The sequence below is a fragment of the Diospyros lotus genome, chromosome 2, assembly GCF_014633365.1.
Source record: "Diospyros lotus cultivar Yz01 chromosome 2, ASM1463336v1, whole genome shotgun sequence".
NCBI lineage: Eukaryota > Viridiplantae > Streptophyta > Magnoliopsida > Ericales > Ebenaceae > Diospyros > Diospyros lotus.
In genome coordinates this window covers 9,868,247-9,884,532 of record NC_068339.1, presented here as the reverse complement: position 1 = coordinate 9,884,532, position 16,286 = coordinate 9,868,247, and the positions used below count along the sequence as shown (strand labels likewise).

At 36.0% G+C, this 16,286-nt stretch overlaps 2 protein-coding genes and 1 pseudogene across 2 annotated transcripts; 1 reads left to right on the top strand and 2 right to left on the bottom strand.

Annotated features, from left to right (window-relative positions):
* Positions 1 to 4,592: 4,592 nt before the first annotated feature.
* LOC127794622 (F-box protein At5g49610-like) lies at positions 4,593 to 5,865 on the bottom strand. The gene is made up of 2 exons (XM_052325870.1): positions 5,393 to 5,865; positions 4,593 to 5,214 (listed from the first exon to the last, which is right to left on the bottom strand). Exons 1-2 carry the CDS (start codon positions 5,863 to 5,865, stop codon positions 4,593 to 4,595), a joined length of 1,095 nt encoding a protein of 364 aa, XP_052181830.1.
* Positions 5,866 to 8,151: 2,286 nt separating this feature from the next.
* LOC127795902 (RING-H2 finger protein ATL52-like) lies at positions 8,152 to 9,141 on the top strand. Its single transcript, XM_052327876.1, has one exon. The coding sequence runs from the start codon at positions 8,195 to 8,197 to the stop codon at positions 8,672 to 8,674; it is 480 nt and encodes a 159-aa protein (XP_052183836.1). The 5' UTR covers positions 8,152 to 8,194; the 3' UTR covers positions 8,675 to 9,141.
* Positions 9,142 to 9,210: 69 nt separating this feature from the next.
* On the bottom strand, positions 9,211 to 14,467 carry LOC127795901 (vacuolar protein sorting-associated protein 2 homolog 1-like; annotated as a pseudogene).
* Between the last annotated feature and the right edge of the window lie 1,819 nt (positions 14,468 to 16,286).

Below are 16,286 nucleotides of genomic sequence, written 5' to 3'. Positions count from 1 at the left end.
TCCACCAGGTATGTTTACCTAGACCGATGCATTGTAATCGACATCGGTCTAGGTTAACATATTTCGATTATATCATATTGCTAATTTAAGACATCTTATATATTGTATTGTTTGTTTTCTTAATATTGTTTTCTTAGTTTGCTACAAAGCTTCAATGATGATTTGGCGATAAATGAGTTTTTCCAGGCTAGAATCACACAACGTAATCATTTTGAATCAACTGTTGAACTAATTTAAAAAGCATTGAAGGAGAAGCCTACCCTAGAAGAGCAGTTTAAGAATTCAGTTGTTGGTCAACTTGTGTATGGAGTCCAGGGGATGACATGGAGCATACAATTAGTTCACAATTTACTGTTAAGATTAATGAAAATAAGAGAAAATGATGGGGAAGGCTCCATGTATTTCAAATTGTGTGGAGAGGAATTTCAAGTTTGGGAAGAAGGAGTTTACTCTTATCACTGGATTGAAGTTTGACAATTGTGAAGCTATCAAGCAAAAAATAAATGTAGCTGAGAAGCCTACGCTGTTTGCCAAGTTCTTCCTTAATAAAAACACAAATAAAAGGGTTTTAGGGGCGAAGTTAAGGGATGTCTTTAGGAGGGATATTTCCAATGGTAGGATGAAATGTTCTGATAAAGAGCTCATCTCTTTGTCATATTTAATGATTATTAACGAAATACACTCTAAATCCTTTATCACGAAAGTGGACATTGAATATTTTTACTTGGCCATTCATTGGGAAGAGATAAACATTTTTTCTTGGTCAAATGACTCCTTCATGTTCACAATAGAAAGTGTAATATCTCGTTGGAAAAGGACAACTCGAAAAGGATTGAGAAGGGAGTTTCAGAGAAAGTGTGAAACCTCTCTTGGAAAGGATTAAGTATCTTCGAAGAGAACTACAAACAATTAACAAAAGATCAGAAGGCTCACAGGGGATCTCCCTAGCGAAAACCCTCCGATACTTAAGTTAGTTACCAAAAGAAATATGTTACTGAAAGAAAATTAGGGATTCGAAAAGAAAAGTTAGGATAACATATGGTCACCCAAAAAAAGTCCCCTTCTGAATACTGTAGCTTGGCTTTTATTAGGGCTCGAATCTCGAGGATCATCGTGGATACACATGTCGACGGATATGGAGGACATGTGTCAATTGGCATTAGGGTTGGCAATGGTTCGGTTTGGTTTCGGTTTTTGCTAAAACCATAACCAAACCAAACTTAAAATACTAAAACCAAAACCAAACCATTAACCCATTGGTTTTAAAAATTAAAAACCATAACCAAATCATTCGATTTTGGTTCGATTTCGATTTTAACCATGGTTTTTTAGTTTGATTCATACCAACAAATAAAGACAAACTCTTGCAAATAGCATTCATAAAAACTTGTTGATCTGCATGCACTACATTATGCCTTTCACAGTTGTGGCAACTAACAATAACATTATGCAAACATATATCTAACTATTAGATGAAAATCCTAACATTAACCCCATGTTTTTGGCTTCAAATTGACCGTGCCTCTTAAATTGCAATAATTTAATTTATTTATACATCTAAGTGATAAACACAAACACACCCACAATATATATTAATATTTGATCAAAAAAATCGATGCAAGCGTAGAGAGAGGAAACAAAAAGTTCAACTTTCCTATTCATTGCAGTAAGGGAAAAAAGAACCAAAACAAAGGAGTAAAGAAAGAAATAGCAAACACAAACACATTCTTAAACATTACAGATTTACATAAAAATATAGAATGGAAGTTAGATTTAGATTTAGGCATTTGTGCATCAATCAGATCAAAATAATAAATCAAGTCAAAAACCCTAATTCGTGAGTTGCCGAGAGAGAGAGAGGGAGATCTTGCTGTCGGCATACAGAGATAAATTGCATAAGGCAATTCAAGTGTGATGCTCAAAAAACGAAGGTCCAAGACTCCCGACTCGTACCTGGTCGACGCTTCTTATGTTTCGATTATTGCTCTCAAAACTGTATTTGTATTACAGAGTGGGCGAGGGAGGGCGAGATAGGTAGCGAGCAAGAGCGAGGGCAAGCGGTCGAGGGCAAGCAACAGAACGGATCGAGAGAGAATGGGATAGGGAGAAGGGTTTGTTGCTGTTTGCAGGAGGGGGCGGAGCGAGACCAAGAGAGAGGCAGAGAGCGAGGGCGAGCACGAGTGAGAGGGGCCGAGAATGAGGGCGAGCGAGAGCAATAGAGGCAAAGAGTGAAGGCGAACGCAAGAAAGAGGGGTCGAGCCCTAGCGATAGCAAAAGAGAGCCAGCGAGGGCGAGCAAGAGAGAGAGTGAGAGCAAGACTGCAAGAGAGAGGAGGCAGAGAGCGAGAGACAACGAGGGTGAGAGAGAGAGCAAGAGTGAGGTCGAGAGAGGAAGGGGAAGAGAAGGGTTTGCAAGTGGGCTGGGGTGGGTTTGGGCCGGGTTTCGCAGCCGCCCCTCTAATATATAATATATATTATATATATTTATATATTCGATTCGATTTGGTTTGGTTTGGTTTGGTTCGGTTACCCACATAACGGCTCGGTTTCGATTCGGGTTTTGGTTTGATTTTAGTGAAAACCATAACCAAACCATACCCATTGAAACAGTGTTCGGTTTTTCCCCAAATCAAACCATTACCCAGTCAAACGATTTTTAACTGCGTTGACCGGTTCGGTTTCGGTTCGGTTCCCCACAGTTTCGGTTGCAATTGTCATCCCTAATTGGTATGCTTTCTTTTAGAAAGAGAAGCAGCCTTTCGGAAAGAACTTCTTTCTGAAAGGGCCTTCCAAAAGAATAGTTTTTTCAAAAGTGTTGAGCCAACTTATTCATATTAATTAAGTTTTGATAATTAAAAAAAATATTTTTATTATATAAATATATTTCTTTCTCATATAAAAAAAATAAATTTATTTTGAATTAAAAGTGAGTACAAAGAGTAAATTTATTTTGAATTAAAGGTGAGTTGTCTTTAGATATGTTTCCTACTTTTGATCATTTATGTTTCAAAAGTTTATATTTAAATTTTTATTTATTGATAAATACTTTTATTACTTATGCAAAAACATATTTATTTTGAATTAAATGAGAAACTACTCTGAAATCAGTCAAGTGTTCAACATACATTAACCAACAATTTTAAAAAAATAAGAAAATGAATAAATACCTGGTATGAAAAAAGCTGCAAGATCTAGAAAATGAATAGCAACAATGACTTTAATGAAGACGATTGATGTTGAAGCAACAACACTTAGATTAAGAGAAAAAAAGAAATACGAGAGAAAGACATTGACAACGAGTAAGAATCTGCGAAAAAGAATAATATAGGATCCCCTCTCTAATATAAGTGAGGGTATTTTTATTCAATAAAAATTTAAAAATTTGTAAAAATTTTCAAAGTGTCCTATTTTTGCAAAGTTTAGTACCGAAAGTCCTATTTTTGCGAATTTCGGTAGGTGATTTTGACAATCCAGACGCATGCAAATTAAATTAACTACCTCCAGATGCTAAGTTAAAGTTGGTATATCTATACACACACACATTCTCTATAGATACTTTGCTCTCAAGCACGTTATGTATCTTTAGATTACTATTGAAAATTTTAAAATTATAATAACAAAAAATACATCGACAAATAGCAAATAATTTAAAAAATTAAAAAAAAATCATTAACTCCTAAATTCATCATTATCTGAGGATAAATTATTTTCTTCTCCTACATAGATAATTACATAAAATATTTATACTGTCTAATAATTGAAACAAACTTCAAAACATTTTTTTTTTTTTTTTTTGCAATAGATTGTTAAATTGTCCTTATAAAGCTTACTAATTTAATCCTTTTATAAGCAAAAGAAAAAAGCATCTGTAAGTGACTTATATTTATTGCAGTAAATCCTCAAACTTACAAAATATATAGAAGAGGCAGTTGTAGGAAATTATTCCTTTCAAATGTAATGGGCCTTGATCCATTGGAGTGGAGGTGTTTAATGGGTTAAGCTGCCCACTTGGACAGCGCTATGGGTGGGCCGAGATGTCTAGGGCCGACGGCCCAGTACAGCAGTCAACCCACAGACCCAATAAATAATCAAAAAAATTTAGAAGGATATTTTAAAAATGTGCTATTAAACTTGTAAATTTTTAGAATTTAGTATAAATAAATAGACTTTATCTATTTGTGTAATTAATCAAACTCTTATATATGGTTTACTGCATTGTAATCCTACTTGTGCAATTCATTGTGTTCGTGTTCTCGATTGTGTAGAAAGAGTAAATTATAAGTTAAATCTTTAACTCTTGTGTAAAAAAAGAATCGAACTCACGATTCAATAAATTATACTAACATATATATTACTCGGCCTTTTGTCATCAAACTTATATCGGAGATAATAGTCTATACATATTAATCATAGGAGCGGAGGAGATTTTGAATTTGGCATACAGAATACTTCAAATAGAATGTTTTTTAGATTCAAAGATTTACAATTATTGTCAATACAAAATTGTAGTAATTAATATAAAGCTCCGCTACTTACATTCAATGATTAAGCTACGAAATTCAACAAAAAAAAAGAAAAGGAAACTACTAAAATTCACGAGACGGTGGCTTTGAAGACAATTGGATCCGAATCCGATCGGAAAGGAAACACCTGGCGGGGACCCAAATGATGATTGAGCTTCACTTCACTGAAGCTGGCGTCGCCGAATCTGTAGAATATCACGCTGCCGACGCCTTTCACCACTGCAACATCGGCGTTGCAGAACCCCACGCAACGAGGCTCGGGCACATCGACACCCGCGGCTCTCAGAGCTCTGACGCTCAGCGCCTCTCTTCTCGTCCACGCTCTCTTCTTGTAGTAGTCTTCCATCTCCCAAACCTTCAAATCATCTTCGTGGCCGGCTGCTCCGCAGATGAAGGCCAGCCGGCCTTTGTACACCGCCAGCTGCTTTGCTCGGAACCGGAATTCGTCTTCCTCGGCCACCACGGGCTTCGGCAGTGGAAAGACGGAGTAGCTCTCTTTGTCCATGTCGAAAGCGAATACGTGGTTGTTGCTCATCAGCCAGTGCACTGCACCGGCGGCGGCGGCGGCGGGTTCACCGCCTAGTAGTACGGCGTCGGGCGGCAATAGGACGTCATCCTGCTCTCGCCATGCCCAGGTGTCGGAGTCGAAGATTTCGCATTGGAAATTGTTGTAGTAGTGGCAGCTGCTTGACCTACGCAAACTTGAAGAACAAGCAAGCAACAGTAACTATTATTGGTAATGCATAGCAAAACAAAAGGGTAAGAGAAATCAATAAATGCTTGCTTAAGATGGTTGAAAAAAAATAATATGAAAAACAATAAGAGTAGATGAATGCATGGAATATTGTAAAATATATATTTTCAACCTACCGGTAATTCTTGCACAGGCGGAGAATCTTGAAGCGCAAGGGATCGGAGCGGAGCACGGCCATGGCGACGTTGCCGGTGAAGTATCGCATCTTGGGAGAGGGAAGCGAGCGCCATTGCCGAGTGCTGGGCTTGCAGACGTAGAATGTGGAGCCGCGATCTTGGTCGGTGCAGCAGAGAAGGCCGTGGTTGGTGGACGCCTCGATCTTGACGGGGCGAGGCAGGAAATCGAGCGACAGATTGATGACTGGGCGGGATTGATCCATGGCTACGAACTCGGAGGAATGCGTATTGGAGACCAAGTTTTGGACGAAGAAGCCGAAGACAGCGCTGGTTCTCTGGCAGTGAAGGCGATTGAAGGTGGAGTCGTAGACGAGACTGTTCCAGCTCCTGCTGACTAACTTGCACCGATCCAATTCTTTCAGAGACGCCCAGCTTAAGATCTCAAGAACCATGTCTGGCGGACAAGCCTCCATTCTTACCGCTGTCATCAACAATAACAAGTTCAAGCGCTGCTATAAGCTAGCTAGCTTAATTAATTAACTGTAGATGATACTATACTGTTTGATTCATTGTTTATATATATATATATAAGAAGAACTTCCTATGTCAGAGGGAGCAGGATTAATTACATCCATGCATGCACGTCAAATTATTAGGAAAGCAATAAATAATAGATAAATAAGATCTCATATATATATATATAGCAATTAATTAGGTAATTAATTACGCGAATTGAATTGTAAGCCCCCCCTTTAGTGACGACTAATTAATTAAACCCCCAGTTCTCTTTTTCTCTTTCCATAATAAATATTTATCTATTTATTATTTTGATAGAAATTGATAAGTAATTAATTAATTATACCAAAACGGAAACATCCAATCAAAACTCAGAAAAAGCAATTCTTGAGTACCCAATTAATATCCCAAAAACGAAAGTCTAATTGGTCGTGCTAGCTAGCCAGCCCATCATGAAACCCTGCTGGTTTTTTATACTTGTTTGTAGTGCTAATTGTTATTTTAATTTCTTATTAATTATTACTAGCTTCCAATAATATTAACTAATTAGTAGTCTCCATTTTCACATTTTGAAATTTATTATATATAATTATTGTTTGATATAATATAGTACTGTTAAGAATAAATTAAATTAAATAGACCTTTCAAAACCATATAAGGAGAAGAAGAAGAATCCTAGGTAGAGCAAAATTATATATGCATGCATGCATGTACATCGAATTAGGAAAGTAAATATATAATTGATAAGGTCCTATATATATATATAGCAATTTGTATATATTTACGTACAGACCAATTAACATATAATTTACATGAATTATAACAGGCACGTACGCCTTGACTTGAGTGGCAAGTAACCACCGATTCTTTTCTTTCTTTACATAATTATTATTACTATCTATTTTTTTTATATAATATTATCTATTTATTTTTGAGTATCCAATAGCCCAAAAGTTGCCCAATAATTAATTAAGATCTAATTATACCACCTAATTAAGCCAAAATCCAACTTAGTCAAAATAACAAAACCATATAATTAATTTGATCAGAAGTATCAAAATTAGTTAGTTAAATTGTTAACTGATGCTGAGGTACGTAATTTTAGGTGAAGGAGAGCTCAAGTCAAGTTTGTAATTTAATTAGTTCAATGTAGGGTCTATATATATAAATTTTAGATTTGACTTATTGGGAGAAAGTGTAAATTGAAATTCAATTTAAGATTTGTCGACTCATTAGTAGGAGAGGAGATGGCTCAAGTTCAAAACTCTAATTAGATGGGTTCAAACCGATCGATATATATCTAAGTTTAGTTTAGAAAATAGTTTAGTTATTTTTATTAAAATATCTAAGATCTATTAGTTTGGTCATTTTTATTAAAATATTTTAAAAATAGTATTTTAATTAATTAAAAAAAATCACGAGAATAGAAAAGTTGTAACAACATTTATATAGAGAGGATATAGTTTTAATTTCTCACCTGACACAACGTGAAAACGTGATAACTAACTTTACGTTAAAACTAAGAACGAACCAGTTTAGTAGAAAGGTTGGTATTATTCAAGGTATTTAATAAACTCACAATAAGAGTATTTACAGATTAAAACTTAAATCCTAAATATATTAGAAAAAGAAAATTCTAATTAAATCAGAAAATTAAAGGGAAATCCTAATTAAATTAGAAAAAGGAAATTAAAAGAAAATCAATCCAAATTAAAATAAAAACCCTAAATTTTAATTGAAGACCGAGTCATTTTGAATTTCTGCGGTAAAATGGCTCAACGGATTGGTGGGAGTATATATTTTGGGTAAATCCATATAGATTTTACAATAAGAGATATATAGTTGAATAAGAAATTGATTTGAGGATATGATAAATAAATAAGCCCTTCCAGTTCCAATTCCAAATTCAATTCAATGATGCTGCGTTTCCTTCATTTAATTTCTACTTTCTAGTGATTGCCCATTGCCACGACTTCGTAGCTTCTTTTGTCTTCATATGCTCACTCACATTCATCGATCGTCAGCCCACGGGACATGGAATTGAATAATATTACATTAATTGCAAATTAATATAACAAAATTCTTCTATTCTATGCTCCTTCGCATCGCCGCCACGCCATTTAGATTAGCTCCAAATTATTATCATTAAACAAAGGGATGAGAATTCTCCTCCTCATCACTACTCCACATTCACCTCCAACAAACAGTATTAAACACCCCCCCCCCCCCCCCCCCCCCCAAAAAAAAAAAAAAAGAGATATTATCCGGCTACTGCCAGAATTTGCCATGGACATACTGTATTACGGCCTCGCAGTTGCCGGAACCGGGGCCATCCTGCTGGCGGTGTATAACCTCATCATCCCAAGGTGGTGCGCCGCCCATCGACGCCGTAGTCTACGGCAAGGAATGGCCGGAGGAACTCTGCCGTCCATGTCCAGCCGGAGCTTTGTCAAGCCCAGAGTAAGATTGGAATCCAGTTTCAAGTACAAGAAAGAGGGAGTCTTGGGTGAAGATGAAGAAGGGTTCGATGAGTGTGATGATTATGAATGCCCTATTTGTTTATCAGAGTTCGAGGAAGGGGAAGAAGTGAGACAGCTGCCCAGGTGTAAGCACTCCTTTCATGCTCTTTGTATTGATATGTGGCTCTACTCTCACTTTGACTGTCCGGTTTGCCGGGCCCCGGCGGATGGTGGAGAGACGGCGTCGAATCCACCGGAGAATTATTCTGGGGAGCAGTTGCTGGTGGATGCAGCCAACTCGGTGTGAATATTATATGGTTTTGGTGATGTCTTGTAGTTGGGTGTGTGTGTGGACCCTTGATGGAGCAGGAGACGTACGGTGATAACAAAGGAATTTTGAGGAACAAAGGAATTTTGCATCTTCATTTTCAGTTTAGTTTCCATCAAGTGTGGGAATTTGTTCACTTCAACTTGATTTGGAAAAACACAAAAAGATAATTGTGTTATTTGAGAATAAAAATAAAAGGCACGCATTGGTTACAACGATATAATTGTTCTTTTGTGATTGAAAACTCACAAATTTGAATTGTAAAATACAGCATTTTCTTTTTTAAAGGGAAAAGGGACACGCTACATATAGGAATGTGACCCAGATGGGTTGGTGGTGTACTTGCTTAAGTTAAAAGATTGTCATCTTAATTAGCTGAAAGTAGCAAGAGAAGAATGTGACCAGACAGATCCCACAAGTGTCATTCATGCATGTATCAGTTTGAGTTTATGAAAAGGTAATATATGGAGCATGTTTTTGTTACTGTTAACTTGTAAGTTATATCCAGAGGTGAGTCGACAAAGGGTCCACATATATTACAAAAAATTTCATCTGTCCACTGTAGAAATTATATACACAACACGCAAGCTACATTCGTCTCAAATTGTCTAACGTTGCCTGTAAATCTTTGTCTATCCCACTGTCATCGTTCCCTGTGGCTTCAGCTTGTGCAACCTCAGTGGCCATTTCCATCTTCTCATTTTGCCTCTCAAATTCTTGCATTATTCTCTGCAGTTACGCCAATTCATCTGCCTATTCATCTGGCCTATAGCCTTTGTAACACCTTTAATTGCCTCCCCCATTGCTTGTGTGGACTTCAAAGTCTGGGTTTTTGGGAACAAGAAAATCCACATTTTAGTACCACAGCAAGATAACTAGAGAAGTTCCCATAAATTCCTCAATAACAATCTTGTAACTGAACGGAAGAACTGGAATTTGGACTCCCATTCTGACCAAATTCTAACCCAGTCAATACATTGCTTGATTTTTGTCATATATATGCACTGAACTTCTACAATAATATATTTATCATAGGCTCTAGAATGAAAGAATGTTACATGTTGAGTTTCCTTCTTGTAACATCAGTAAGGAAAAATTTTTGCCATTACTTGTCAGTAGAAAGCATTCAATTGCCTCAAACATGCAGCATGACTCAACACACAGAAGGCAAGGGGGTATATTAAATACTTAGCAAGAATGCCATTTGACAGAAAAAATAGTGAAAACATACCTGAATTCTAAGGGATACAGCCTGTAGCTGAGATTTTAGCTTATAAAATTTTTCAATCTGATGTCGTTTTCTGATAAGGTCTTTTGCCATCACCTTAACAGCTCCCTACAACAACAATAATTCTTGACATCAAAAGCTAATATTTAATTTACAGGGTCGTGGCTGATGCCACAATAACTCTATCAAGCAAGGGTTAAGCAGATTAAAATAGCAGTGCAACAACGTCTCAAATAAACCTAAATCTGCCAAAAGTGAAAAGAGAAATTTTCGATCCACAACTATAATGATTCCAATGGCATGAACCACATAAAAGAGAATAGAGATACATGTAATAAACCTGAAGGGCATCTCAGTGCATGAAGCTCCCCCCTTTCTGAGGGTTAGGGGAGGCCTGTTTTTGTAACCAATCTTACCCTTCCTTTTGCAAAAAGGCTATTTCTACAGCTCTGACCTTCCAATTACAAAAGAGCAACCTTACCATTGCTACCAAGAATAACCCTGACAGAAATTTGAGTAAAATAAGGGAAGTTCGCAAGACTTGCTGAAGCTAACAATTCTCTGTGGGCAGGCTGTCAGCTGTTTCAATGATGGTAACCGCATATCAGCAGAGTATGTATATGAGAACAGAGGCTAAACAGATATTTAATGCAGAAAGCCTACTAAAAGAAGAAACTTCAACTAGATTGCCAGAGTAATTGCTATCATGTTCCCACAAGTTCAGTATAGGTAAACAGATACAACTCCAATACAACGTGATAACCATACTGGCATACTCTTTAACTCACATATCTTGCTCCAGCGGAAGTTCTATCCGTTTAACCACATTAACCTAAATAATAGATCCAAGTTACAAACCAGTATATAACCAGGTAGAGCAAACCAGTGTTATTAAAGGCGCACCAAGGCGCAGCTTTGGCACCTGGAGGGGTCCCAGGCGGGCAAATGCTAGCAAGGCGTGCCTGGCTGTTATTTAATAGAATTTTGATTGTTTTATCTTTTAAATGTTTATTATCGTCATTTTTAATGGAATCCTAATAAGAAAATGAAACTTTTCAGATTCCAAGTAAATACTAATTGAAATTGGTATTTTATTTATTGTTGTGTTTTTTAATAGAATTCAATCCTAAAAGGAAAAGCAAATTTCTCAAACTCCAATTCCAATTATAAGTAAACACTAAATTGGAATGGATATTCTAATTTAATTATTATGGCAGCTTCATAACAAAAAGAGAAACCGATTGGAGCAACAACATCTCAATGATTTGGTATTTGTGAAGTATAATAGAGCTTTAAGACGTGGTTTCAATTTATGTAAATCAATAGATCCCATTTCCTTGGATGAAATTGATGAAAGTAATGAGTAGTTGCTTGGAGCAATTGACAAACTTGGTGACTCAGATAATGAACTTGTACATGAAGATGGTGATTTGACATGGACTAATGTTTCTAGAGCTTCTAGCATTGAAGAACCTTACCACGTAACTAGATCAAATGCTCCAACTACAAATTTGGCAATGAGTAGAAGAAGGGCTACTACTTCAAATGCTCCAATTGAACCTGATGAAGAAGAAGAGGAAGAGGGATATGATGTGGAAGAAGAGGATATTGGAGATGGTGCTTCTGAAGATGAGAATATGGAAACGTTAAATTTTGATGATGAGAATGATTTTTACATTATTTAAAAATTCATAATTGGTTAATCTTAATTAGGATTTAAAATCTACAAATTGTTTAAGATTTAATCTAAATTTAGTTAAAAACTTTTCTTATAAATTCTTTTAACTTTTGTGATACTTATATGTCGATTTCTGAAATATGATTGGATGTGTTTTGCTAGAATTTACAAATATGTAACTTGTTTTAATATTTTTTTTAGTTAGTATATGTTGAATTTTTTATTTTTTATTTTTTGATAACATGTTTGTGAATATATTATTAAGAGTTAGCACCTATTTTATACTTTATTCTTCAATTAGGACACATATTTTTCCCCTTTTTTTGTTAGCATGTGTCTAGTTCAACTAGGCGCACACCTCGCCTCACGCCTTACACTTCAAGCTCCAAGACCCTTGTGCGACTTGAGCCTTCAATAACACTGGAGCAAACATCAGGCATGATGAGAAAAGGATTTTTACATACTGATCTTCCAATTAAACTATCTTTCACCAACCAAAAAGCAAAAAGGATTTTCTGACTGTGATGACCACTATACCAAAAACCTTTGATCTAAATAATTTACCATGCAATGGCAGATAATTCTATGTATTATTGAAAGATAATTACAATTTAATTCTGAAAAGTTGGTCTACTTGTGAATGGCCACAATTTATATTCAATTTAGTGTGACCTACAATTGCAGGTAATTGGAACTATGCAGAATCTCATGCTTGGCATTCAAGCAAGAGTTCTCCAATATGTTATACAGGATGCAGATAAGTAAATAAACAAAAAGAACAAATTACTTTAATGGTCCTTCTAGGATGCACTCAATTTCAATTCCCCTATAGTTTTAATTGCACTAATTTTGTCCTTTAATGTTTAAAAATACATACAATTAGACCAATAAATAACACTTATTAGAAAACCAAATTGAAAATTGGGTAAATTATAAATACATCCTTTTTTTTCTTTTCCATTTCCCTTATTCCTCCTAATATCTAAACTTGCCAGTTTAACAACCTCTGCCACCTTGGGGCCACTCAATAATAGTCATTGGAAAACGAAACAGAAAATTAGGTAATTTACATTCTCTTTTTTCCTTTCTTTCCCCTCTTCTTCCTGCTTCCACCAATCTAAACATACAAACTCAACAATCTCTGCCACCTTGGTACCACCTAGCTCTCCTCGTGAGCAAAATTTGACATTAAACATACGAAAAATTGTACCAAATGGAAGCAGTAAAGGAGAGACTGCTTCTTCCAAGTTTGTCAAAATAGAAAGCTATACTGAAAAGAGGAGTTCACTAAATCTGTCTAAAGTGCGCACCATCTGTCCTTGCTTGGCAATTTTTTTTTTTATCTCCACAATCAATTTCATCTCTTGTGCTTGTAATCCTTGCCTCTCTTTCCATCTCCCTAATGGATTGGTCTAACATCCTCTTATTCTCCCGCAGAAGTTCTGAAAAATAACAATTATGAATTCAACTTAATACATTACAGGTTTAACAATTCAAAACTTCCAGCTGGACATAAAAACATTGTTTATTGACCAATATAAACAACAATAAGAACCTAAGTGACAATACAAAGTTTATATTTGTAAAACAAAAAGTGATACCTGCAGATTTTGATCCTGTAACATAATAATCTACCTATACCTTGTCAAATGAGGGATAAAAATCAACTTTAGTTTATATGACATTCTTCTTTCATGTCGCTCTTTTCCATGTCACGGAACACTTTTTCATTGACAAATAAGAAGTTTATAACACTGAATATGCAAAATTGTTTTTGCAATATCGTCAGCTTATTCAATTTACCTTTTAGTGGTTATTTATTAGTTGAAATAGGTACTTATCTGGTAATGATCCCAGAGTCCATCGAGTTGTTAAATCTTGTCCTTACCCAAGAATGAAGATTTTATAAGTCAGGGTCTCCGTCTCTTCCAAACGACCTGGAAAGGTTTCAACCCTCCAAGGTCCAACCGCTTAAGCATGTTTCAATTTACCTTCTTCTTACCCTTTTTTTTTTGGCTAACATTCTTTTTTTTTTTAATTTTAGTAACGCCCCATCACGAGCACTCTTATCTACTGGTCCCAGAGTATGGTGAAGGAGTTAAATCAGGAACCTGATGGCCCCCAGTTTTGATCTCAGAACAACACTCTAACCATGACGAAACTGACTCCAAACGGGATCAGCAAGACCACCAAACTACCCCTGGGGGCGGCTAACATTCTTCTTACCTTTTCTGATTGTTGAGAAAGGCATGAATAAGAACCTAACGCAGTCAAGCATGCAAGTATTGCCCACTCAATTCCTCAACTATAGAGCTCCAAAAACTAAACTCAGGTCAGGAATTACTCATATTGCATCAACAGCAATAAAAGTAAATCCTAATAAGTGAGCAAGTTCTTATTTCTTCGGTATTCTCGACTCAAAATCCAAAATAGACCAAATTGATCGGCGGAGGTTCAGCACACGATGAACAATGTGAAACCCCTAACTCGAGATCACAAGGGCCATCTATGATCAATTCACAAAACGAGGATTGCAGACTGATTTGCATACAATTCTAAGACAAACAGAACTCCTTTACCAAATTACATAATCAGGATTGCATAAAAGAACATCAGATAAGTTCAAATCGCGGGCGGGCGCGCACACAGACACACAGAGAGATCGAAATACGAACCTGTAGGTGTCTTCCTCTTGCCGAATAGGAAACTCATTTTATCGATAACAGAGAAGCAGTCTTTTCGTTCTCTTTTATCAATGACAAACACCAGGTCGCGGTCCAGGGAATACATACATCCGGAATAGGGAAAAGTCCTTAGAGCCGGAAAGGCTTACCGAACATATTATCGAATGGCGTAAAGAGATAAAATTGACCCCGTTCACTTTATAAATTTGAAGTCACTTCCCTGCTCTTTTATTTCCCCTCCTATGACCGCTGCATTTGTCTCGTAGCTGTACCTAGCTGCCATGCCACCTTTACTTTGCCAACCGTCGCTGCATCTTGAAAATGCAACTACGGTCGGTGAGGCGAGAGAAGCGAGGCAACAGCGGCATGACAGCGAGGGAAGGGCAACGACGACGAGACGGTAGCTATGGGAGGAGAGAGGAAAAAGTAGGACAATGGCCTACTTCACAAATTTGCAAAGTGGACGGGGGCAATTTCGTCTTTTTGCTCTCATTCTGTAAGCTTCTTTATCATCCTCTCTGGTTATGTAGAAAAACTCCCAAAATAAAGTTCTACTATAGGGCTAAAAAGTTTCACCAAGAGACTTACAAAATAAGGTTGAAAAGACCAAATCCCTTCTCCCATGATCGCACGACCGCCGACACTATCACCTGGCCTCGCTGCCATCGCATCGTCGTCTCACTGCCATCGCCTCACCGATCGTCACTGCATCCTCCGAAGGTCGGCGATGCAACAAGGCAAAGACAACAACATCGGCAGTTGACGGTCGCGCGGTCATGGGAGAAGGGAGATAGGAGAGACGCAAAGGCTGGGCGAGGGCATTTGGGTCTTTTTGATCCATTCGGTAAGCCCGTCTGGCAAAGTAAAATAATCCCTTAGAATATTACTGTGTTGTCGATGAAACATACGTGGCAGATATCGACGTGGGAGGGGGCCCACTGAATAGTTGGTAATCTTAATTTTTTTTTATTAACCTAAAATATTTTAAAATTTGCTCTATTAAACCGCGAGAGATGGATATCACCTTAACCCATACTTCTAAGTAAATTATGATATAATTTTTACATAGTACTTTCAAAAAATTTTAAATTTGAGATTTCAAACATGTTCTACTGGAATTGTCCATAAAATTGGCAATCTTAATTCTTAAACTTATTAAGTTGGGGTTTAGGGTTAAATGCTCCACACCATCTGTAACTGGAATTATTTCAAAAATTCTTTCTGAGTATTACAATGATGATTAAATCGATTTATTATTTATGGGTAAAATTTTTTGTTAAGATTTTTGTAAGATGTGAGAGGCCCAGCTGAATAGTTGATAGAATTTTTTAGGAAAAATTACATGCAATATTTTAATATTTTTAAAGTTGAAGGTAACTGTAAAAAAAGTATCTAAAATAGTTGAATAAATACAACGATCACTTCTGAAATTTAATATTATATTGTAATTTTTTATTATTATTAGTTAACCATTACTAAAATTTAGAAAAAAAATTAAAATCTCTAATAATTAAGTCCATTCCTCTCATGTCTCATTCTTTTTTATCTCTATTTTATATTTTATTTATTGTTTTCTCTCTTTATTTGTAACAAATCAATAATAATAAATGATGATGAATAGACAACGACGATTATAATCAACAGCGATAGTGATAGTGGGGTTTTTTACATTGGTAATGACAACGAAAAAAATAAAAACATATACACTATCTATCTCTTTTCGATTTATTTTTTTTATTTTTATTTTTCTCTCTTTTTCTTTTTCATATGAGTCTCTATTCACTCACTTTTTATCTTTCTCTCCTTTGATTTTTTTTTTTTTCATTTTTTATCTTTCTTTCTCTTATTTGAACTCGAATTTAGATTCCAAATGAAGTTTCATTATCCCTCTTTCTTCTTCAAATTTGGACTCTCTCTTTCTGATTTCTTCTTATTATTATTCTTTTCTCTTTTTACATAAACTATTTAAGTTCTTCATCATCATTTCTCTCTACATGATAA

Coding starts and splice junctions, on each gene's coding strand:
- LOC127795902 (XM_052327876.1), top strand. CDS start 8,195: ATGGACATACTGTATTACGGCCTCGCAGTTGCCGGAACCGGGGCCATC.
- LOC127794622 (XM_052325870.1), bottom strand. CDS start 5,865: ATGGAGGCTTGTCCGCCAGACATGGTTCTTGAGATCTTAAGCTGGGCG. Junction 5,215..5,392: donor CGCCTGTGCAAGAATTACCG/GTAGGTTGAAAA, acceptor AAGTTTGCGTAG/GTCAAGCAGCTGCCACTACT.